This window comes from Condylura cristata, unplaced genomic scaffold (genome assembly GCF_000260355.1).
Source record: "Condylura cristata isolate star-nosed mole 26May11 unplaced genomic scaffold, ConCri1.0 scaffold00010, whole genome shotgun sequence".
Taxonomy (NCBI): Eukaryota; Metazoa; Chordata; class Mammalia; order Eulipotyphla; family Talpidae; genus Condylura; species Condylura cristata.
This window is the reverse complement of record NW_004567111.1, coordinates 7,651,529-7,676,696: the sequence shown is the minus strand read 5'-3', so window position 1 is coordinate 7,676,696 and position 25,168 is coordinate 7,651,529. Positions and strand designations below refer to the sequence as shown.

The 25,168-nt window shown below is 37.9% G+C and overlaps 1 protein-coding gene across 1 annotated transcript in view; it reads right to left on the bottom strand.

The window, feature by feature from the left end:
- Window positions 1-25,168, bottom strand: part of UGGT2 (UDP-glucose glycoprotein glucosyltransferase 2) — an 84,948-nt gene that overhangs the window by 44,579 nt on the left and 15,201 nt on the right. Inside the window, exons 7-14 of the mRNA XM_012723159.1 lie at window positions 23,089-23,161; window positions 18,224-18,324; window positions 15,574-15,673; window positions 14,774-14,834; window positions 13,422-13,513; window positions 8,732-8,882; window positions 1,182-1,301; window positions 279-364 (exon numbers count right to left, since the gene is read on the bottom strand). Coding sequence (XP_012578613.1) covers window positions 279-364; window positions 1,182-1,301; window positions 8,732-8,882; window positions 13,422-13,513; window positions 14,774-14,834; window positions 15,574-15,673; window positions 18,224-18,324; window positions 23,089-23,161 — 784 coding nt within the window. The remainder of the gene's footprint in view (window positions 1-278; window positions 365-1,181; window positions 1,302-8,731; window positions 8,883-13,421; window positions 13,514-14,773; window positions 14,835-15,573; window positions 15,674-18,223; window positions 18,325-23,088; window positions 23,162-25,168) is intronic.

The window sequence follows — 25,168 nt, the reverse complement described above, 5'->3', positions numbered from 1 at the left end:
CTGCCCTACCCCCAGAAGGATGGGAGGAAAGTGTATTCTTAACTTGATCCCAGGGAAATGGATCCGTCTTTAAGTACCCAAAGTGATCAAATCATTACTCAGGAAGGTAACAGGGAATACAAGACCACCAAGCAGTTCTGATTAACAGTCTACCAAAAGGTATATGATGCTTCGCAACACATGGCTACATTGCATCACTGCTTTGAGTTCCACATTAGTATTTCGTAATATATAAGTATTCACGGTATGACAATTTAATGTTGTAAATTGACAATTACCTAAGAGGAATTTTATGAAAATAGAAGAGCTTGGCAAGTTTTATATAATCCAAGGCATATTCTTGAACAGGATCAATAAACAGAACCTAAAAAAAAGTAGTCTCTGATCACTATTTTTGTTTTAACAATTTAGAATTATGAAATTCAAGCTTAGTCTAGTATCTGTAGCTAAAAGTATGAAATTCAAGTTACAATTTTTCAAGAAATTTAATATGTATAAGAAAGAATTTCATTTTATGAAGGATTTCTCAAAGCTGCAAACCTAAATATAGTACATGAAATTTATTATAAAATTATTTTCTTTTTGAAGTACAACACAGTAAATATGTTTTTACAAGTGAAATACCTTATTTGTTGAATTTTCTGCTTTAAGTTACTTAAAGTAAGAAACAGAAGATTAAGTTTGACAAAAATAAATAGAATTAATGTAATTACTCCTGGGAAATAAGACTCCTACCTTTTATGTTAAAACAAAAAAGAAAGCCCTGGGAGTTTTTGTTACATTTCAAAGTTCTACAAAGTTGTTCAATATTGTAACAATGAACTAATAAGTTAAATTATAAAGCAGTAATTACACATTCCCTGAACTGTTTGGAAACTCACTGGTTTAGCCGTTCGTTTTATATAATACAGAAGGAAGCAAAGTGTAATCACAAATACCTTTGAGAAAATATAAAAGTAACTCAGTCATGGAACATCGGTATAAATGTGCACGAGGCCTTGTGACAAGGCAGGTTACATGCTGCTGTCGTATCGGGCGCTCAGTCCTGTCACTACCTCTCAAGCCTCCTGCATAGGCAAATCCTTCCTTATTACTCACATGACTGTCAAAAGCAGGGTTAATCCAAAAAGAATGATATGTTTCAAAAAGAGGTATACAAAAAGGCAAGATATAAAACTCACCAAGTTGTGAAAATTACGGCGTATGGAAGGTATGCTCCCAGGGAACACGGGCTTCAGTAGTTCCTGGCAACTGGCAGGCCATGTACCATACATGTGATCACTTTCTAAGTCATTAATCCACTAGAAAAGAATCCGGAAATATGTAAAAACTATGTTAAGATACTTACATACATTATTTCCAAAGTCAAATTTCACTCTATCAAATGTCAAGTGAAAATATGCACAGGATTTTTAATAGTTCTGATACAGGAAGCCAGCTGAAGGTTCTCTACTTTCAATCACATTTTGTGCAACACTTTTATTTTGGCCTATTATATTCAGGCTTCCTTCCAAAACAAATTTTCTCCCATGCTTTTCATAAAATATAAAAATGCATAAAAACGGTGCTCAGTAAACCACTTAAAAACCTATAACCATTTACCTTAATTAGTAATGGTATATGAGGCAGTGAGATCTCTTCATATCCTTCTCAAATTTACAGGCTTGCTCAAGAAAAATGAAACACCGTATAAAAGTAAATTGTAAAAATAGACCTTGGACATTCGATTTTAATAAAAATGGAACAATTTATATCAGACCATTGTTTCATTGCCTGAAACAATGATAAAAGCTGGACAAAACATAAAGCCTAGTGTTCAGAGGCAAGAGACAGGTTGTCAACTAATAATCAAGAACCAAAGATTTGAACCCCTACAAAGGAGGACGTGGCAGATTCCTGGAGGAATGGTGTTCAAGCAGAAAGTGACAGTTATGTTGGATTAGAAAGAAGTCAAAGAGCTGACAACCAGATAGGATTTGAGGGGCAGAAATCCAGGAGAGGAGAAAACTGTGGGGAAGAAACCAAACATCTCCACAACCCTCTTAAGGCACTTGCTGACCACTCAACATCTGCCAGAAAGCCAGGAGAGAACAGAAGCTGCAGCTTGAAACCACATCCACAGCAGGTATTGAGGAAACAGGCTGGAGTTCAAGGTGGGGACTTTCATTTGAGCCCAAGTAGGGTCAGGCCTTAGGAGTGAGACATGAAAGAGAAGAGCTCTCACAGGACTCAAAAAAACCTCAAAAGAATCAACCTTGACCGTTGACCGTTAGCATTAACCTTATGGCTCTTTGGTTCTATAACTTTTCTCAATAACTCTGGCTTTTATCGAAACTATCATGGAAAAAGGGCCAAATATTGAAATTCAAAAGAAAAAGAAGACGACAGAAAGGGACTTGGGTGAGGACTTTGAAATTATGGTGATGAATACTTTTTAGGAAGAACAAAAGTAGATGTAAAGATGAAAAATATCAAAAGATAACTAAAATATAATTTGAAAAGGGATATTCTAGAATTTAAAAAACTAGAATTTAAATTAAAAAATTAAGTATGTGTAAGTACAACTTACATATGTGAATGTATATGTAAGTATAACATACATATTTTAAATGAAAATCCACTAATTTAATTGCAGACCATATGTATGGATTTATAAACTGGATGACACATCAATAAAAAAATATAGTAGCTAAAGTACAGAGAAAAGAAATAATGGGAAATCAAAACAAAGTTTGGGAGATGACTGACACTGGCAAGTGAGCTAAAATAAATATAGCTGAAAGTCCTCAAGGAGAAGAGAGAAAGAATGAGACAATTAAAACAAAATAATTACGACGGGGATCTTATTTCTCCATGTTTTGCTCAGGTAGTACTGTACAGAAGGGGGAATGCTGGTCTTTCTGGAAAAGTGAGTAATATACCACTTGTTTTTATTTCTGAGATAATTCTTGTCAAGCAGTAAAGGTAACGGGAACAGTTCCAAAGATTCTCACAATATGCCAGGATGCCCGTGTGAACTGGAGACTTCTGGGGAATCAGTCAACAGTGGAGGTTAGTTCACTGCTGTGCTACAGGATTCGGTAGCGGCCATCTTAACTCCCAATTTTGAAACTGACTAGCAAGCTATAGTAGTCAAACAGTGTGCTGCTGGAGTAAGGATAAGATAGAGGTCAATGGACTGACCTCCACCCGGGAGTCAGTACACTTGTCCTATTCTAACTGTTACTGGACTTGCACAGGGAGACTTGCCTGTGTGATGGTGTGGGGGCCACTACTGGTAGCAAGACAGAACAATGCATATTTTCTGCCTGTGCCCACTGGTTCTTTTCTTTTTAAAAATTGTATACCAGTCATCTTTATGGCAATAACAAAAAATAGAATTGTTTGATATAATGACAAATTCCCAAGGTGACTTGGGACTATTAAAAGAGTAGATGAAAGAAAATGAATACACGTACCAGGAAAAGGCGACATCATTAATGTCACAGGAAAGAACAGAGCTGCAGGGGTAGTTTTGGTGGAACACGACCCTAGCCCCCTTTGTTGGACTGGTCCAGCACAGAGCAAGGAAAGGGGATTACCATTCCAAGAAGCCAAGCATACAACCACATGGTTGCGTGTGTTAATTCTTAACAAATGCTAGTGATACCTGAGGCACGACAGCAGAGGTAGAACTAGGGAACTCAACTAGATGAAACTAAAATTGTGACTGCTGGGATCTAGGCAGAGACACCCGAAATGGTAAAGCAGGGTACAAGAATACCCAATAACCCTCTTGAGTTTTTACCCACCATCTATCAGCAACTTTTAAGAAATAAACCACCAAAGTTTGAGGGGGAAGGCCTAAACACAGAGGTCAAAAGTGATATAACTTAGTGACTCAGCTTTCCCTGTAAGCTTAAAAGTAAGTAGGAGATGATTCGGGGGAAAAAAGAATTAAGAGAGTCACTACATTTTCTGAGTGCTTCTCTAAGTGCCAGGGACTGGCATGCAGTGGGAGAATGAACAAAGTCCTGGTTTGGTCCTGGGGAGCTTATACCCCACTGGAAGAAGACGATAAGCAATAAATACCTATCACATTTGGGGGTAGAAAATGCTATGATGCAAAAAAAGCTTATGTGTAAGCTAATTCTGCTGTTATTACAGATCAAGGTGAAGAGAGTGCTGAGGCCCTAGGGCTCAGTATTTTGTGCCAGTTAATTTCTTATTAATGATATCTGGAGAATAAAATATCAGAATAACTTTCTACTCAAGGAGGGCACTTTCCAAGTGGAAAAAAAATATGTTTGGGATACAAAAATTCCTTTATAGCAAAAAATATCTATTTAAAAAAATCAAGTTACTTAATCATAGAATTCTGACACAACCTGCTGCAGCGTGACTGAATCTTGAAAACATCTTGCTTAGTGAAACGAGTCAGGCACAAATGAACAAATCCTGTTATGACTCCACTTAAACAAAGCACCCCGAGGCGGCAACTCACAGACAGAAAGTGGAACAGAGGCTCCTGGAGACTTCAGGGAGACGGGGTGGGAGTCACTGTCCAGTGGGTATAGTGTGTCTATGTTGGATGATGAAAAAGCCTTGGAAATGGAGAGTGGTGATGTTTGTGCAACACTGCACTATACTTAGCACCGCTGAATTACACACTTAGTATCGTTAAGAGAGCATGTCTTCATGTTAGGTGTATTTTACCTAAGTGCAAATTACTTTGTAACTCTCTCAGACAGAAATTCCTTGGAAAAGCAAGCCTGACCGTTTCCAAGAATTTGGCAACACAGCAGACTTCAGTTCAAGGAAACTTGACTGCCCGGGTGGGGGCAGCAGGAACAAGCGCTTCTCCCCAGCCAGTGACTGTCCTCTACTGGCCACCCCAGAGGTCTGGGGCATTGTTCAGAAAAGGAAATGCCAAGTTTCTTCACAGTCCCATGTCCTATATCCAGCAGAGAGCCTGGCATTACTTCCCTCATTTTCTCAGTGTGATCCCTGCTCCTAGCAATCGACAAATGCCAAAGAGCACAAACGCTTAAAAGAAAAGGCACAAAAGTGGTAAGATTACTAATGTAGTCGTTCCTTTTTCTGATAAAACATTTTTAGAAAAGACAGATTTATCCAAGTGGAAGTAACATTTAGCAAACAGAGAATACTGTCTAGGGAACAGAGCAAAACAAATTAATAAACATTATCACAAGTCACTGATGGAGGAGAGAATGCAGGAGAGGCATCAAGTCACTGACGGAGGAGAGAATGCAGGAGAGGGAGGCATCAGGACAGCCACGCAAAGGGAAGGGCAAGAGGGGCAAATGCAGCAATGGACACAGCCAGAACATCCAGGCACCAAAGCCCATGCCCCGGTAAAGACAAGGACATGGAGATGGAGATGAAGCTCACTAGGGAATCTCCAACCTCTCAGATTCTATTCAAAGTCAACAAACCTGGGCTCGAGGAGTGAGCCCCTCCCAGAGAGAAGCTGTCTGCCTGGGCAGTCTCTCCACGAGCAGGAGGCAGCTGCTCTCCCGCCCACCTGTGCCTATGCAAGTGCTTCCTCCCACCACTCTCTCCCTCTGCAGGGCAGCAGCATCCTGCCTGCCCGTGACCTGCACCTGCCGGGACTCCTTTGCACTGACCTCCCTCAGGGGAGGCCTCTTCCTAAGACCGCCTGCCTGCACCATGCAGGCCTCTCTCCCTGCAAACCTGTCCCTTTCAGGGCAGCTCTTCCTGCCCACTCGCACCTAACCAAGTGTCTTCCCCTCTCCCGTCTCTTTCTAATAAACTTCCTCTTTAAAAATAACTGAGTCTCTGTCTCATGAAGAATCTTGCTGTGTGCCACTGAAGGGGGAGCTCTGTGAAACCTTTCCCAGAATGAACCCAAGAACCCTGAACTCAAAAGGCGACATCATCACTAAGTCTAGAAACTATGTACAGTAACTTATCAATAATTTATTTGATTTTTCCTAAGTGCTAAATATTCAGGAAATTGGACATTTCTCTGTTGCTGCTATTATTCTACGATTCTTAGTTGGTAGACAAAAATGTATTAATTGGGAAAACTCTTACAAGAGGCCAAAAGTCACTGTATTAACTGAGACACCTCAGAGGAAATCCCTTACATTTTTATATGAAATAATTAGAAAATGACCAGAGAATCTGATCTTGTCCCTTAAAATATTTTTTCCCCATCAATATCTATCCATTGTTAAAAATTTGGTATTCACTGAAAAGCATGAAGAAAACTGTCCGTGAACCATATCACCCACTAATAGCATGGCATTTTGATATATTTTCTTCTGATGCTATTCACCTTTTCATGATATCCTATTTCTACATATTTTACTTAAAATGAGACCACGGTCACTGTCCTTTGTTACTAAAATGTATTCATAAACATAACATCTGAATAATATTCAACTTATGTGTAGTTATACAATTGACAACATCTGCTCACTGCTATTTTATTTAAACTATGCAGTGATAATCATACCTTTGGGGGAAACATTTTTCTTCACTGCTTATTTTTTTCTGATAGTTTCCAGTGAAATTAACAGATCAAAGTATATAAACATTGTAAAACAACACAGATAATATCATGTGTCCTTTTATTCTTTTGTATCTTCTCAGTTAAGTTGGAGCTTTTATTATCAGACACTGAGATTATTTTGTTACATAGCAAGAAAAGAGTAGTCATTAAGATACTATCATGGTTTTTTATGTTCTTATGACTAAATCATTATGTTCTAAAAGGTTTGGGGCAGAAAAGTTTTTGGCCTGTTCACTGTATTTCAAGCCCATTTTACCGACATCTTGTTAACTATAATGGTTTTACAAGGGGAGTTTTAGTTACATATGTGGGTATCATGCAACATTTTTATTTTCCCATTTCTAAAATTATACTTTTTGTAATAATATAAAATGATAATGGTGACAAGGGCATACTTATGTTGCAACTGAAAATGTATCTAGTTTCATTGTTAGAAATGATATTTTATATTGGTCTGAAAAATAATCACTTACACTTTCAAGAAATATTTACAATTATTGAGTAGCTACTAAAATACAGGGATATAATAGTGACCAAAAACGGCTAAAATTCCTACCTTTAAAAAGCCTATAGAGGCGGCCCTCCCTGGTGGCGCAGCGGGTTAAAGCACAGCACTGAGAACCTAAAGCCGCTTCTGCATGAATTCGATTCCTGACTGCCCTGGAGGTGACCACATGGTGTGGCGGACCTCTCTTGACCTGTCCCCTGCTCCCCTTGGCAGTGTGCTTCGTCGGTCTGCCTGTTCTGTTCCCCACTCTGTCCACTCTGTCTCTGGTGAAGCCTCTCACTGCCCCTGAGCCTCTGGCCTGTACCCCAGTTCTGTATGCACAAATAAATAAATCTTTAAAAAAAAAAAAAAGCCTATACAGGTTAGTAAGAAACAAAGACAACAAAGAACAGAATAAATGTAAAACGGTAACCATGCTAAGTGGGTGCTCGGACTGGTTGTTATATTAGGGACACTAACCCCGTAGACATACACACACAGGGTCAACTCCACAAACTCCAGCCTCTTGTACATCCCCAAGGTGGGTCAACTTTTTTGACAAAAGTCTTTCATCTAGGTTAGCTCTAGGAGTCGAGCCGTCTGAATACTGCATGCAGTGTCTTGTGGTGCACTGTACAGTCTGTCTCCAGGGCTCAAACGCACGGTATGATTTATGGGAATAGGTGGCTTTTCCTCTGAGCGTCTGGAGTTTCAGAGAAGCCACAATAATTACGTGCCTCACCCCTCTTCAGAACGCTGAACTCCAGGTGCACGCGGGCTCCCTCGTGGGGCACGCGGGCTCCCTCGTGGGGCACGCGGGCTCCCTCGTGGGGCACGCGGGCTCCCTCGTGGGGCACGCTGCACGTGTCTCACACACAGGCGCTGCTAGGAGCGGCTTCTCCGCGGCCTACACCACGTTTCCTCGGACTTCAGGCACGCTCCTTCTCCCTCTACTCACGCTGCTTTTTCTCTAATAAGTCCTAACCACGAGCCTAACAGCTTCTACATGTGAGTCCTGTTAGTAAACTGCCAAATCCGAGAGAGATCCTGGGACTGCGTGAACCGACACACACCTGTGCAAAGCATCTAAGGGGTGTCAGTGAGGCAGAAGCCGTCTGAAAAGTACTTATTGGAACTGAAGTCTGAAGAGTAGGGGTGCATGCATAGAGAGAGGGAAACTGCTTTCCAATACGAAGGTACAGTCTGAAAAGACTACAGTCTGAGGAACCAAAGGCCGTTTTACAGCTCCAGGGGCATGCTACAAAGGACCGCTTTTACCACTGCAAGCACAGGCATGATGTGATTGGGTTTCAGAAAAATTCACTCAGGCTGTAATATAAAGAACAGAATGTTAAAAGGCCACCACAAGTGGCCTAGACAAGATTTTCATTATCTTAAGGCAGTCTCTTTATATTCCGCACATATTAACTACTTGGTGTTTTGTTGTTCACATGATCATTTTGTCCTTGTTTTGTTTCTATCTTTAGTTCTCAAAGAAGATTCTGAATAGCCGTGAGGTGTTCTTCCAAGGGCACAGAGGATATAAAAAAGGGGGATGAACACGCAAGAGTGAGAAGGACCGTGTCTACATTTTTGCTTTTTCTTCTACAATCTCTTTCAAATTTCTAAAGCCTGCCGATATTTTGTTTATGTTAACTCTTATATGCAGCAGAGATTTTAAAGCAAGGGATTACATGAACACTTACCCTTATGGAAGGATGCCTGATATCTAATATATAAGAATGGTCCCAAATAGGTGAATTTAATTTTAAAAATCTGCTCATATCTTCTCTGTTGATTCCAAGATTGCGAAGGCCATTCATCATTTTTCCTTCCAGTTTTAGCACATCCAAAATACTTCAAAGAAAAAAATGTTTTATTTGACTTGCCAACACTTTTTAAAGAATCTTTTCAAATTAATACATTTCAATATTAGAAATAAGTTTCACTGGACTTTTTATTAATAGCAAAAATATAAAATATTAAAATTAGACTCATTAATAAACAAGACAATAACTTTTAGTTATTCAGAGGTTTAAACTTACAACGAAGTCCTTTTAAGTGGTACCAAAAAGATAAGACAAGATTTAATTACTATAGTCTTTATCAAGCAGTAAGTTTAGTCTCACCTCTGAGCAAGTGAACCATGAATTTATTGATATATTACCAGATTACTGTTTTGATAAACCTACTATGAAAACAAGGTAAGATCAAATGAAGTACAATATAAAATTTTGGTAGAAGATAAGGCCAATTACAGCATAAAAAGTTCACATCTTTTTAACACTGAAATGTCTCATTACATACATTTTCAGACACAAACGTGCTTTACCACCATCTATAAAGTCTTAACCTTACAGACACATTTTTACAGTCCTTTAATATAATGGAAAGTAACACTGGAAAAGAATAACAAAGACAACAGCATCAATAAATAAACCTAATGGCAAAAAACTGGGGCAGTCTGGTTTTTAAACTGCATTTGTCAAGGTCACACAGGCAGCTAAGTGCCACGCACTTTTCAAAGAGTCTCCCGAGTCTCATAAGCACCCCAGAAAGTCTCAAAGATGCAAGTGGAGCTCAGCTAGCTGCTGTCTCCTGCCATCTCACTCCAAGAGGGCTGCAGGGTGTGTGCATGCTGTGGGGTGCAGCGCTTCCTGAGGGTACTCAGCAGGGGTGCAGTGCTGGAGAGGGGTTGCTGCAGGGCAGCCTACCTTCCGCGCCTATAAGGGTTAGACTGACAGACTGCAGTAGAACCCAGCCATGGAAATCACCTTGCCTTTCATAAATGAACAACATTGAAATAAAGTAATATGTGGATTTTAAAACACATTATCAGGAACTAACCAAGATCTACAGTGAAAAAGTAGTGTTCTCAGAAGAGGAGTGAGAGAGAAGGAGCTCGAGTTTGACTATCACCAATCACCAGAAGGTGTCACCAATCAAAAGACATATGGAGACCAGATGGGTCAAAAAGCAAAACCTAACGATGATGTTCCAAGAGACCCACTTAAACTCTAAACAAACTTGGACTGAAAGTCAGGAGATATAAAATGGCAGTCCAAGCCAATGGTAAAATTTAAAGAGCATTTAAATATACTTAATCAGCTAAAACAGACTTCGAGGTAAAAAGATAGCAAGAGGTAGACATTATATGATCAATGGGAGAACCTCACAGTTATTAAGATATACATACCCAATACAGCTATTACCTTTGGATTTGTTTACAATCTTCCACTGCTTTCTCCTGCCCTTAATATAAAAGACTTAAGTCTGCTTTGGTTCCAGAATCTGCTCTGTACTTATATTTGTAACCCCAGCTCCTCAGCAACTTCTTACTTTACAGACCTGTTATACCACACTCAAGCATGCCATGCTCATTTCTTAGACTCCCCACTTTGCCTGGTTCAGCCTTGAACTCTAGCTATCACTTCCATGAAGAAAGCTGATATATACACTGTCACTGTATTCCATGTAGTTCAGGGCCTCCCTGGTGGTGTAGTGGTTAAGTCTGAATGCTATCTAAATAGTGCCAGCCACTGTGGCATGAGTTCGATCCCTGGCCAGGGAGTTACCTTATTGGCACAGTAGACCCATCCTGTCTCATCTACTGCTCTCCCTCAGCACTGTATTTCAGAGGATCCACCTGTTCTGCTTCCCACTCTCGCTGGTGAATCCTCTTACCCCCTGCACCTCTGGCCTACACCGCAGTTCTTCTATCTATAAATAAATAAATCTTTTTAAAAAAGAATTAGTTCAGAGGCCCTCCCTGGTGCAGTGGGTTTAAGCACAGCACTAAGAAGCTAAAGCCACTTCAGTATGAGTTCGATCCCTGCTCCGGAGCTGACCGACATGGTGCGGCAGACCTCTCCTGACCCGCCCACTGCTCCCCTCAGCAGTGTACTTCGTCAGTTGGCCTGTTCTGCTCCCCAATGGTGAATCCTCTCACCGCCCCTGCACGTCTGGCCTGTACCCCAGTTCTGTATACATAAATAATCCTTTTTTTTTTTAAAGAATTGGTTCAAATTTCTGGAATTATAAACTCTAAATCACTGCATTTCAGCTTTTATAAGCCTTAACACTAATAATGCATTTACTATTAGTTATTTCACTTAGGCAAGAATTATTTCTGTCTTGTTCATCACCATACCTCTAATATCCAGCACTTGCTACAGCTAGCAGGCAGTGAGATAGTTGACTGAATTTTAGCATTGGATGGATTTTACAATGTTGAGTTTTAATGTTGCTTGCATCACAAATACTTACTTATCGAAAATTCAAAAGAATCTTGAGCTAGGTAAGTTCATTAAAATACAGATAATACTACACAAATGAGGCTATCAAGTCACCTCTGTTATTTCTTTCGTCCTCGTAGTTACACTTCAGACACTGCTCAAGTGGAACATGGTATCTTGAGAAGTTGTAATGACCAATGTTTGGTCAAATCTACGGCTGAAGTGATTATTTATCAGTAAGAAGTACAGTGCCTGCTATGTTGTTAGTCGCCCTAAGGTAACTTTTAAAGATATCATTTATATACTGCTTAACATTTACCCAGTCTGCCTGCTCTCCTCCCTGGTCACTGCAACTGCGAAGCCTCCTGGAAAGACAGGTGGACTTGGCAGCTGCTGACCTAAGCCTGGGACCCAGAGAAGGTCTGGTGCCTCCCACTACTGCCAGGGTCGGAGGGAGAGAGCCAGGTCTTAGGGTACATACAGATACTGTCCACAAACAAAGTGCAATGAGATGAGGAACAGTTCCACACTGTCTTCCCCAAAAGGGCAAATCTAAAAAAGCAGTTGCCCTGACTTCTCTCTAGACCCAGGCAGCACGACCACAGCAATACGACATTCCCCTTTCTCTCCTCTTTCCAGTGCCATTTTCCCCCTGCATCAACCTCTTCACAATGATTTTGCTCTACATGCTATAGTCACTTTTTGAGAACCTATTTATTCTGTGCTAAAAAATGTCAAGAGATATAAATATCTCACTTCTTCTCTATGGGAACTATCGTAGCTGCAACTCGTGGTCATATCAATGAGGAACAAAAATGTATTACACGTCCTGCAGCTCACTAATGACCGGGGGAGCAGCCAACGGGCAGCACCTCTCGATGTTAGAATTAGAACACAGTTGTGCTAAATTAAAGGGCAAACGCTCCTGCCATGACTTCCCCATACTCTGCCAGCTTTCCAAAGCCAACTGACTATCTCACTTGCTCTTTGGAGCCTTTTGTCCCTCTCCCCATGACAGACGTAATTTCTCCCTCTGCAGCTTACAGGCCAGGCGCTAACAACTGCCCTTTCTTCTGCTGTGTAGAAATGTCCTGTGTGTCTTTGATTACTATTTTCCCAATATCAGGTCCAAAGAGTCAACTAAATAAAAAAGAGCTCCATTTGAACTATTCTACTCATGCAGTCATTACTGTATTTCTCTTTGTATTTACAGATTAGCACAAAAATAAAATATATAATTAAGTTCAGTAAGAGTATATTCAATTGCATTAAAACTATTATTTAACTAAGAAATACTAAGAATCAAGTATTCAAGTACTGTGTTCACTAAATTCGTCTTATAGTCTAAATAATAAGCTTTAAAGGTAGTTATATATATATATATATATATTTTTAATATTTATTTATGCATATAGAACCAGAGTACAGGCCAGAGGTGCAGGGCGGTGAGAGGATTCACCAGAGACAGAGCAGGGAGCAGAACAGGCAGTCGACTGAGATACACTGCTGAGGGGAGCAGCGGGCGGGCCAGGAGAGGTCTGCCACGCCATGTGGTCAACCCCAGGGCAGGCGGGAATTGAACTCATGCTGCAGTGGCTTTAGCTTCTCAGTGCTGTGCTTTAACCCGCTGCGCCACCAGGGAGGGCCGGTAGTTTTACATTTTAAGTAAAATAAATTTGGTTTGATTTCTTTTGGCCGATGACTTTCATTTACTTTCCAATTCTGCCTAAAGCATTTCTGAAGAGTTTTCTTTTTTTTGACCTGGAAAGACCAACTTCGTCTTCTATATTTGAAAATTCCTTTCTGACAGCTACCAGAACTTTAAATTCTTCCTGTTAATTTCTTTCCATTCCTTTCTAGAAGATAGAGCTCCCTGGCTGCTCAGATCCAGTCCCCAAAAAGTTTCCTGCTAGATGATAAGACTACTTTCCAGTGAGAGTAAAAAATTAGGACAGTAGGTTTCTTACCTTCACTAATACCTGACAGTTCTCTCTATCGTGCTTATGAGGGTATTCTACCAAAATCAGAGAGCAGCTTTGCACAGTCAAAATAATGTACTGGTTCTAGTTTTAACGAAATTATTTGTATTTTGACAAACACTGAAGTGAGGACGTATTACCTGTATGTGAACCATAGTTTCTATCAATTGTTCAGTACTTACCTAAAAGGGTCATAAGAATCCATTTCAAGACGAAGTCCATTTATAAACAGGCAAGCATCACCTGGATGAATGGCAAATCTATTGTGAAGATCCTTGAAATGAGTAGAGTGATTGTTAGCCAGATGATATAACAACAGTGATAATTGTGTTAGGAGCTGGCAAACATTCCAGAATGTCAGACAAATACATCAGGCTTTGCAGGTCATGTCTCACTCTGCCCTTATAGCATGAAAGAGCCAGCCAAAGAATATATAAATCAGTGGGCATAACTATGTTGCAATAAAATTTTTATTTATAAAAAAGATGGCAAGCCAGACAGCTGTGAATGGTAGCTGTTTGCCATCCCTGACATCAGCAATAAGAATCTGATGATGGGTCAGATGCTCGAATTCCTGAATATTTTGATTGTGCATATGCCAAAGTTCTAATGCTACAATGAATAATTATCTACTCACTTTTCTACTATTTGATAGTTGGAAAATTCCTATTCTTTGATAACCTAAGGCTCAAATTTTTGATGTGTAAATATATTTCTTTCTAAATTCACAAAGCAGTGTTCCAGAAATGCTGGGGGCTAATCACTCCTCACACAATTTTCTGCACTAGCCTCCAACTCCTGCAAGATAAAACCAACTTTCTACACCCTTTTCCAGGGAGGGATAGTCCCTGGCAAAACTGTGGTGGAAGAGATGTTGCCAAAGAGCTCCAAGAAGGTGAAAGAATCACATCTTTCTAATTTGAATACAGATAAGAAGCTTTGGCGCCTGGAGGCAACCATGAAAAGGAAAAAACCATGGAGTCTGCAGTAACCTAACTTTTCAGTGAGAAAAATTAACTCCTTCTGTGTAGGGTCCTAAGAATCTGGTATTTAGTTACATAAAGTCAAATTCGTACTCTGTAATAAAGCCACACGATGTAAGCACATAAGCACTCACAATCGGGATCACTTGGTGTCTTAAAGGTTGTTTAAGAGTTCACTTAGCAAAATCTTACCAAACTACTAATCAATTGTGCTTCAGATGCTATAGGATGGCATAACTTGGTTCTCACAAGTTTTTCAGAAAAGCTAAAAATGAGAACCAGAAAACCTAGCCTTTATTCCTTATCCTGGGAAGAAAATCACTCTTTGTCAGAAGGTCAGGAGTACAGGGTGAAGGAAGGAAGGTCTGGAAGTAGAGTGGATGTAAACAATATCAAGATGAAAAAAAAACAGAAGCTGTTTTAAAAATCCAAAAGCACAAATGAACACTATTTCTTTTGTATGAAATAGAAGATCTATAGTCTTGAAAACAGTAGTACATTTTTAAAAAAAAGAATTTAAAAATCAGAATAAAAAAGAAATTCAAACAAACCTTTTGATTTTCCTGTATTTCTTCTTTCATTTGTTTATTTACAGCAATCCTAGTCAGAGATCTGGGAAAATAAATACTGAGATGATTCATTCTTTCATAAATACTTAAAACTAATCAATACTTAAAAACTGTAATCAATGTAGTAGAATACTTTGTATAGGAAACTAAAATTCTAAAGGCTTCATGAAAAATTTTTGGTTGTAATTTTTTTCTCATTATTTATTGTTTGAATAGTGGTTTTTTTTTTTAAAGATTTATTTATTCATACAGAACTAGGGTACAAGCCAGAGGTGAAGGGGCAGTGAAAGCATTCACCAGAGACAGTGTGGGGAGCAGAACAGGCAGACTGAAAAAGTACACTGCTGAGGGGAGCAGTGGGCGGGTCAGGAGAGGTCTGCTGCGCCATGTGGTCACCTCTGGGGTGGGGATCAAACTTGCACTGAAATGGCTGCAGGCTTGTGTGCAGTGTTCCATCCTAACCTGTTGCGTCACCAGCTTGAGTCACTAACCTGAACAGTATTTTATTGGATCACCATGTCTCTGTTCAAGTTTAAATACTTTTTGAGATAAATTAGCTTTCTTTTCCATTTGCCTCTAACTCGAGTTGTTTTGTAGTATGTACATGAAAGCACAACAGAAGCCAATACTCTGTTGCAGTAAATAATCAACATATATAATGAAGAAAGGTCCTGACTTCACACACACTATATATATATCACAATTAACTGAAATCAGCTATTTTCATAAAATGCATTGAATGGATGTTACAACTATAATCATACCAAAAAACTTTTGTATACCTGGCTTTTATGGGAAAGTTCTGTGAAATGTCTTTCATTAATTTTATGGCATCATAAACTGGAACAGACATTATTTGAGAAGCTGCTTGAAAACTAAGATCTGAAAGGAAAAAATGTATCATTAAGGGTCTAGGATAACAGACATTAATATAGACATTTCCATGTAATTTAAATAATTTACTACACCTTCCTTGCCATATACTCATAGAAAGGGTTAATATCCAAGACAAAGAACAAAAAACAATCCAATTAAAAAATGTGGAGAGATTGGTGAGAAGGGGGGAGTGCACGGGACTTTGGTGATGGCACATGGGTGATTTGGTGATGGGAAGCCCGCAGGGATCACAACTGAGATGCAAAAAGGCACAAAATGTAAAAATAAACTATTATAATAAAAAAATGTGTAGAGAATGTGAGGCAACACTTCTGCAAAAAAGAAATTCAGGTGGTCAATAGGCACAGGAAAAGGTGTTCATCATTTTTTATTACTATGGAAATGCAAATCAAAACAACCTATCACCTCATACCTCTGAGAATGGCTACTGTGTAAAGACAAGGTACAGCAACAAGCACAGAAAAGGGAACCCTGTACCCTGTGGGCTGTAAACTGTCACCACCTCTTTAGAAAGGAGTAAAAGCAGTTTTACAAAATTAGTAACAGAAAACCCCTACAATCCATTTACCCCACTTCTGGGCATTGATCCCAAAACCACAAAAACACAACTTGAAGAAGTGTGTACACCTCTACACCCCTGAGGTGTGTTCTTTGTTTGTTTTGTTTTTGCAGCCTTATTTATAGTAGCCAAGAGCTGGAAATAATGTAAGTGCCTGCTGATTGGTGAATGGATAAAGAAGTGGTATATGTGCACAACAGAATATTACTCAGCCATAAAAATGAAATCTGACCATCTGTAAAAGCCTGGATGGAAAGGGGAGGCCTTCAATTCAGATCCCATATTTAATTACCTTTGCTTAGATTTACCACTTGAATACTTCTACAGCAGCTCATTTATCAATAAATTTGTGATTGTCTGATGCTTTCTTTGCCTAAATCTGGTCCTACTTAGTCTTTCTTTTCAATAAATGTTACTACTGTCCATCCAGGTGGGTAAAACACAAATCTATCAGTTGTTCTTAATATCTCACATTCCACATCCAACCTCTCACAAGGATAATTTGATGCACTTTCCCAACAACCGAAAATTATCCCAAACCTGCCTCAAATATTAACTAAATCGTGTCTTAAAGACACCTCCCCTTTTGGTGCCCTTCCCCCCCTCACCCTTCCCAGTTTAGATCTAACTAGGGCTCTACCCTTTTTATTCCTATGTGCCCCGAGTTTGCAGATATCACAATGGTAATTTTTACAATGATCTTTTAAATTATCTAACTTACATTTATCTAAGAGCTTACTTATGTGTTTTATGTCCTCTCTACTAAGGCACAGAGGCAGACATCTTCCCATCTTGATGCCTCTTATTCCCTAAACTATTGCCGAATCCAGCCTTCTTTTCTAACCATTTCTTCATGGTCTTCATTACACTATTTTTTAAACTAGATTTCCTAATCTACATGACACAGATAGGGGCTAGAAAATAAGGCTGAACTGACTATATATTGTCTCCATTTATAAGCCTTCAAATCACCTATCACTTACATTTCCTAAATTATGAGTCCCTTGAGAAAATTTTGATGGCTAAGACAATACACAAGTAGTTGTCCACAGCCCACAGCCAGTGGGGCTGGGGTGAAATGGTGAGCGACTATAAAAAGGCACATCAGTTTCTCTTGGGGATGAAAATATTCCCAAATGGACTGTGATAAGTCACAGAACTCTGAAAATTCACTAAAATCTACTGAAATAGGAAACTTATAAGGGTGAGTAACATCAATTTTATCTCAGTAACCTATAATATTTTTAAAGTAATGAGATGTGATAGAAGTTAGGAATTATTCCAAAAAATGAAATTACAAGTAATACAGAAGCAATTATAAACTGAAAAAGACTTATAGTTAAGTCCAAAGTAAATTTGGGTCATAAAATTTCTCATACTTGACAGTACAGAAGCTGTTCAAAGCGACAGTGCAATATGTAAGGATACAATAAAATTTGAAAGCTAAGAAAATGAAGCTGAGTTCTGATTATCCCAAACTCCTAGTCAGAATTTTAGTAAGTGTGCTAGATTCTTTGAAATGTGATTTAATACATGAAATGAACCTGTAAGAAAAACCACTGTATACTTTAAAATTATTTGATATTGCAATAATCTAATACCTTACAAATAAAAAATGTGATTTGATGAATAACCTTTTCATAAAATTATAACACACGGTAATTTTATAATATATATTATTCACACTAGTAATTATTATTATGAAATAATTTGTTATTTTATGTAAAAGCTAATTTCTGTTTTGTTAGATGAATAAGCAGATAAAGACAAACTGAGAAATGAAACCCTTGGTAGTGGACCACAGAACTGAAACACGGGGCTGGATGGCGTGGAGGAAGGAAAAGTACAAACTGGGAAGAAAGTACAATATCCAGGGCAGCGGGGGGTGGGTGTACTACGGTGGTATACCTGAACGCAGTGCCCCAATATTATCTCTCCTAAAAATAATTTAAAAATATGATACTAAAATACCCTACCTTGCAGTTCCCAGACTTTGAGAGGTATCATTTCCTTGCTGCTCTCAGTCAGATATTTTTGGAATGCTGTCAGGTTGTCACTGAGACCTGGATATATTTCTCTGCATTGGAAAATTAAGTAATGTTAATTACCATCACCTACTATTGAAGCAGTGTATTTTTAAAAATTAACTCTTCTAAATAGACACAAATTGACCAGTACGATAATAAATCATGATGCAGCTAAATCCACAGAACTTAAAAATAATGAGAGATACAATACAAATGTTTACTTTTTCAACATATAAAATAACATGAAATCTGGAGGAATGCATTAAACATTGTTAACAAATTAATATTACCTAAAAGGAGTGCAGTGTAAGTGCAGAACTAGTTTTTAGGTTATATACTTTTATTCTAACATTACAATTATTACTTCTTTAATAATTTACAACAAAAATTATTTTAGACATTAATATAACCTCAGATTTATCCTATTTTTGAAAAGTTGCATCTTTGATTCTTAAGAAAACTTAATTTGTCTAATGTGAAATACATTTAGGTATCTTTTAAAAAGTATAATGACATTTTATTATACATATAAGTCATAAGCTTTCTTTTCTCATGAAATAAAAGACTCAGTGGTATTTCAGATTTAAACAGGCAGAACTAAAAACTATCAATATAACTTATAAAGCACGTTTTCAACAGTAAAGATAAATGAAAATTTTAAAAAGTAAAATAAAACTACATAGAACATATGTACAGAAATATAATAATCTTATCGTTAACAACAAAACCCGTAATATACTACAATGTTAAAATGCTGCATTTTATTATAATGTGGGGACCACACTTTGAATCAAGACTGACTATAACTCTTATAGTAAAAAAATAAGGGAACGTCTTTTTAAAAGAATTTCACAAATTAAATTCATTTCTATTCAATATCATAGTTATAGATGTTACATTTATAAGAAGTGTTGTTTTTTACATTTAATCATAAAGAAGTAATATTCACTACTGAAACTTTGTGTTTCAGGAAAAAATACCTTACTCAGACAACACCTTATAGCAATGTGTTTTACACTAAATTAACTGTGTAAAAAGTAAATATTATCTTTTAAAAAATTAATATTATACAATTTACAATTTACCCCACCAAAAAAATGCTAAAAAATAATGAATTCCAAAGTGTTGAGACACAGTTGAAAACAGAATATGTACTCATATAAATGCCTTATTTAGAACAAATCCATTTTGCAATATGCATTTTTTAAGGATAGTAGTGTACCACGTGGCCAATTTAAAATTTAACTCAGTATCTGTAAAAATTAGTATAATCTCAAAAAATGTTCCCTTTACTCTGTCAACTTATTCACTGGGAGATTTGAACTTTGTGTCCTTTATGATTACTTAGAAAACTAAACTAGAACTAAAAGTTTTAAGACAGGATTTAAAAAAAAAACATAATAGCTTATTTTTTACATCAGTTTGTGCCTTTTTCCATCTCAGTTGCAATCCCCATGGGCCTCCCACCACAAATCACCCGTGTGCCAGCACCATAGTCCAGCACAATCCCCCCCACCCCGTAAAACAGGATTTGAAGTAATTTTGTTAATGTAATGAATTAAAACCTTCGCCTTATAAAATAAGGGGAAGTGCACATAAAACTCCAAGAACCCCCATTCCATTCACAAATATTCCGGGAGAACTCACCATCCTATTCTTTGTCTTCAAAATCAGTGATGCAGAAAAAAAAGGAGCACAACTTTAATGTTTGACAGGTTACTTATAAATATGTAAGTAACTAAGATGTCAAAAAGTTTTTAATATGGCACAGAAATTTATAGGAATGTTTTCTGTTCTTTTGAGGTATGAAAATTTTGATTGTTTATACTAAATATCCTATATTAACCATGATTTTTGTTACTCATTTGATTTGTCATCAATTCCACAAAGGTTTACACTTTTTTACCAGATACAGCATTTATATATATTTTTTAAAAGACTTATCCATTTACTCATACAGAACTGGGGTACAAGCCAGAGATGCAGCGGTGGGTGAGAGGCTTCACCAGAGACAGTGGGGAGCAGAACAGGCAGATCCACGAAGTGCACTGCTGAGGGGAGCAGCGGGCGGGTCAGGAGAGGTCTGCCGCGCCATGTGGTCACCTCTGAGACCTGGGATTGAACTTGTACTGAAGCAGCTGTGGCCAGCCTGCAGTGCTGCATCCTAACCCGTTGCGCCACCAGGGAGGGCCAGCTTTTTTTTTTTTTTAATGATTTATTTATGCATTCAAGAACTGGGGTACAGGCCAGAGGTACAGTGGGTGAACGGACTGGCCAGAGACAGAGTGGGGAGCAGAACACGCAGATCAATGAAGTACACTGCTGAGGGGAGCAGCAGAGAGCCAGGAGGGGTCTGCGCGCCATGTGGTCACCTCCGGGCATTCGGGGATTGAACTCATGCGGAAGTGGCTTTAGCTTCTCAGTGCTGTGCTTTAACCCGCTGTGCCACCAGGGAGGGCCCCAGCATTTATAATTTTTAAAGACTATTTTTCTAACTTCACTATGTCAAATTGGCATACTAGTAGTTATCTGCAATACCTATCTGTACTTGATATCAGAAATAGCAGCACTGCTATTAAAAACAGACACCAGTAAGCTTATCAAATAAGTTTAAACAAGATAAAAATACTGATCAATTTCAAAATAGTAAAAGCTAGCTAATAACAGCAACAGAATATTCATTTAAGAAAAATAATCTCAAATACAAAGAACTTCAACAACCACCTGACTCTGTCAGGAAAGGCAACAGGAGGACAGTGGGAACCACAGGAGGGAAGCAGAGGGAAGCAGAGCCAGAACTTACACAGGAGTAATAGAGGAAGACTTTCACACCAGGAGGAGAGTGAATGCTCAGGTCCAAGGCACTGAAAGAGTTCATGGAAGAACACCTGTACATCTAAATATGCAGTAAGACCTGTATTAAGATAGGGAGTAGTGAAACTACTTAAGAGAGCAAGATAAAGAGCAACACTGAAGACAGGTAGGGAGAAAAAGCAGGCAATCTATGACAGTATTCCTACCAGGCTTCTCTGACAAATACAAAATGGTCTCACGCTAGATGGAGTAGCGAGAAACAAAGGAACAGGCAAAGCCAAACCGAAGCAAACATTAGAAGTGTGACCGCGGAACTGACACTACCAGAAAAGGAAGGTGAGGGTGGAGACCAAGAACCGGAAAGCCTAGTGGCCCGGGGCAGGGACTGCAGGTGCCCCAGCAGTGGGATGTGCTGGGTCAAATACACGTGAAGAGGTTCAACATCACACCACTGAGTCACAAAGAGTGCTGTATGCCCAGGTTAACTACAATAAAAATAATTTTAAAAGATAAAGATCTACAATGTAAGCATAAGCACTGATGGCTGAAATTCTGAGGGGAAGAGAGAAAAGACACAAAGTATATAATGCAATAGATTTTTATTTTTCAAAAAAATGTAATCTAAATTTTTTTCTCTAAAGAAATTCAACCCCGGGCACTAATCCCACCCTCACCATTAGCAATATTATCAATAAGTATTTTAGTAAAGAACTAACTTGATCATTGTAGTTTTATTTCTTTTCTTTACATTTAACAAACAGTTATACAGCATTTATGTGCGATGATCAGTTGTCAATCTGTATTACCAAATTACTTAACTACATTATCTATTCCCTTCAAATTTAAAAACTTCCTAGACAATAAGTATTCATCATGCTAGCAACTGTATTAGGACAGACTTTAACAGAACAAGTTACTAATATGTCATATTTCAATTAGATATCAAATTTTAAAACAATCTTAATTTTGATTTTTAAAGTTAACTAGTAACTTCTAGTAACCAGGGATAACCTGATTACTAGAAATCAAATCTCAATTTAATAAACATAATAAAATTTAATAAGCAGGAAAATTTAATTCATGAATAAATTTTCCATCTTTAAGACAAACATGAAAATAAACTTAAATAGTAAATTAATCAATAAATGGTAAAGGATTTAGGATTTTTTATATAAAAAGCAGTTATAAGTTAGTAAAAATGTAAATACCTTAAGAAAAAATGAACAAAGGTTAAGAATGAGCAATTTAGCTAAGAAGAAACTCAAAGGTCAATAAACATCAAATCTTTGCATACCAAGCAATATTTGACCATTTTTATTAAAAATTACAAAATAGTTCAGATTTTATGAAGCAAATGTTGAATTTAAAAGAAAAAGAAATAACATTACATCTACTAAATCAACAAACATCTTTCAAATAGTACCAGTGGTTAATAAAGTTCTGGGAAAAGGATACATCCTTGAGAAATGAGTGCCATGGTGTGTGTATATGTTAGTAAAAGCTATGAGGGGCACTTGGAAATGCGTACCAGAATTTTAAAAGTACATAGACTTGATTTGTTGTTTTTCTTCTGGAATTTGCATTAAGGAAAATTAGAGATGTACACAAACTTGTGTACAAATACATTCAGCAAAAAGCACAGAAATAACAAAGTCCTATTTTATGATACTATTTTAGTCCCAGAATGTGAAAAAAGAAGTTGTACAGTGTTGTTCTACCACTCAAACGATACACTGCATATGCATTCACTTGTTGCAAAGAAATGTATACACATTGGAAAGACATGCAGGAGAACATTAGTTATGTCTATATGTCAATTGTGGAATAAGTGCTTCTTTGATATTGTTTTTGCAATTAATGCTTTACTTTTGTAATAAAAGCAATTTTATATTTAAAAATGTAAAACATTAAAAATATAAAATATATGCAAACAGCATATAGAATTCCTTTCAAAACAAATCTGAGAGTTATAATAGAATCTCATTTAAATCCTGACTTACTTTAGTTTCCCAAAGAGAAATCCTTGAACTTCACTTGTTTCAATCTCATCTTCTACAGTAGTATTGGTCGCAGCTATAGTTTGGAAACAGAACCAAAATAAAATACAAACCTTTCCAAAGCGGGAAAGGAACATGAAATCAAATTGAAAAGAACACAAAATGAAATCAAATTCCATTTGTTTTACCTTCAGAGAGGAGCTTACTGACACATCCATATGCACACACTTACACTTCTGAGCTTAAAATATGTTCGAATATTAAACAGTTAGCAGCCATAATTAATGCCCTACACATTATTTCATAGTTCTAGTTTATACCAGAATGATAAAGCAACAGGTCTGCAACAAATGTGGATTTGGCCCTTAAACCAGCAGATAATCTAAGCCCTACCAAATACAGTTTTTGCATAATTCTGGCTCCTTTAAAGACAATCCAAGAAATCTTCAGGAAGACGCCAGGCTTGTGGTCTCAAAGAATAAGAATATAATCTTTTATAGTCATTTCCTTTCCCCTTTCCTTACTGAACAGTAATATACAGTGTGATGACTACTCTATATGAAAGGTTCTCTTGGATTGTAAGAATTTGTGACCTCGTAGAGCATGGGGATTTGCTCTCTGCCGGGGTTTATCAGCACTCGTCAAGTACAATCTTCCTTTCTTACTCTGAAGAACTGAATCTCCAGGACTACCACCAGAAAAAGGCCTTGGGTTTTAGATCTAGTATTCCTCTTCACCCTTTCATCTGTCAGGCAAGTATTCAAGACTGCCACTATGCCTGCTGCCTGCTGGGACAGACACCAGGGAGAGTCACAAAGAGAAATCCTTGAACTTCATTTCCTCGGTCTCATCTTCTACAGTAGTATTAGTTGTAGCTATAGTTGGGAAACAAAACTCTGGTTGACAAAAAAGGAGAAAGACAGACAATTTTAACAGAGTGTGTAAAAGTTTTCTAAAAGAAAGGATAGAATTTCTTGGCTACAGAAAAGGAAACACCATCTGCTTACAGAAAAGGGAGATAGGCAGCCACCTCAAAAGAGACGATCTCAAAGATGAGCAGGCTTTCGATGGAATGGAAGGAGGGAAAGGAGGAAAGCTTCGGGCGGAGGAACAGCACATGTGAAGGGATGGAAGTCTCTTTGGATGTCAGAAAGGCTTGACATGGAATCAAACAAGGATTCAGGAGTAGAAAATTATTCTATATAATACTTTGGTGGAGCAGGATCAGAGAGTACAAATGAGGCTGAGGGAGAGTGACAAGGCAGAGGGAGGCCAGAGTGGAGAAAGTCCTGTTTGTTATGCTACAGTACTTGAAGTTATGAGGGAGATTACAGGGAGCCAACTGAGAGGCTTTAATTAGCAGTCTCAGAGTCAAATTTCCACCATAAGAAGTTATTCTAAAAGAATCGTGGAGAATACACTGGTTGATCTTTTTCACTGGGGTACAAGAACTGAGGTTACTGCAGACCAAAGGTTAGGCAGAAGGTCAGTTAGAAGCCTGACATGTACACAAAAGAAAAAAGAAAGATGAACTAAAGAAATGGCAACTAGAACAGAGCAGAGGAGATAAACTCCAAATATATATGAAAAGGAGATGACAATCAATGCAGTATGCAATCTGTAATACAGATAATCAATGTTCACATAACTTAAAGTTCTACAAGTCTAGAAAATGCTTTATGTTATATCATGACTATCAGAATTTTAATGCAGTTAGGAGCTATAGGGGAGATCCAAAAAAATTTGGATGCTTATTTCTACTATACTTTCTCAACAAGTCTTTGAAACTGGGTGTACTTAAGTCACAGTAATACAGAGCAATATACAGATGTGCACACACAAATACAGTGACCCATCCACTCCTAGGTCCTGGCTTTAATGGTCAGATCCTGAATAAATAAAAAATGAAATTGAAGCAGAAACCAGACCTGGGAGCATATAAAACAATGATTAACAGCTGAATCAACAATCAGCTCTAAATAACATTTCCAATGACTCAGGTAATAAACCATTTCTGAAAGATTGAGAATTTCTTCTGTTCCCTTAACTCTCTGGAGTCTTTCATCTACAGCACACCTTAATT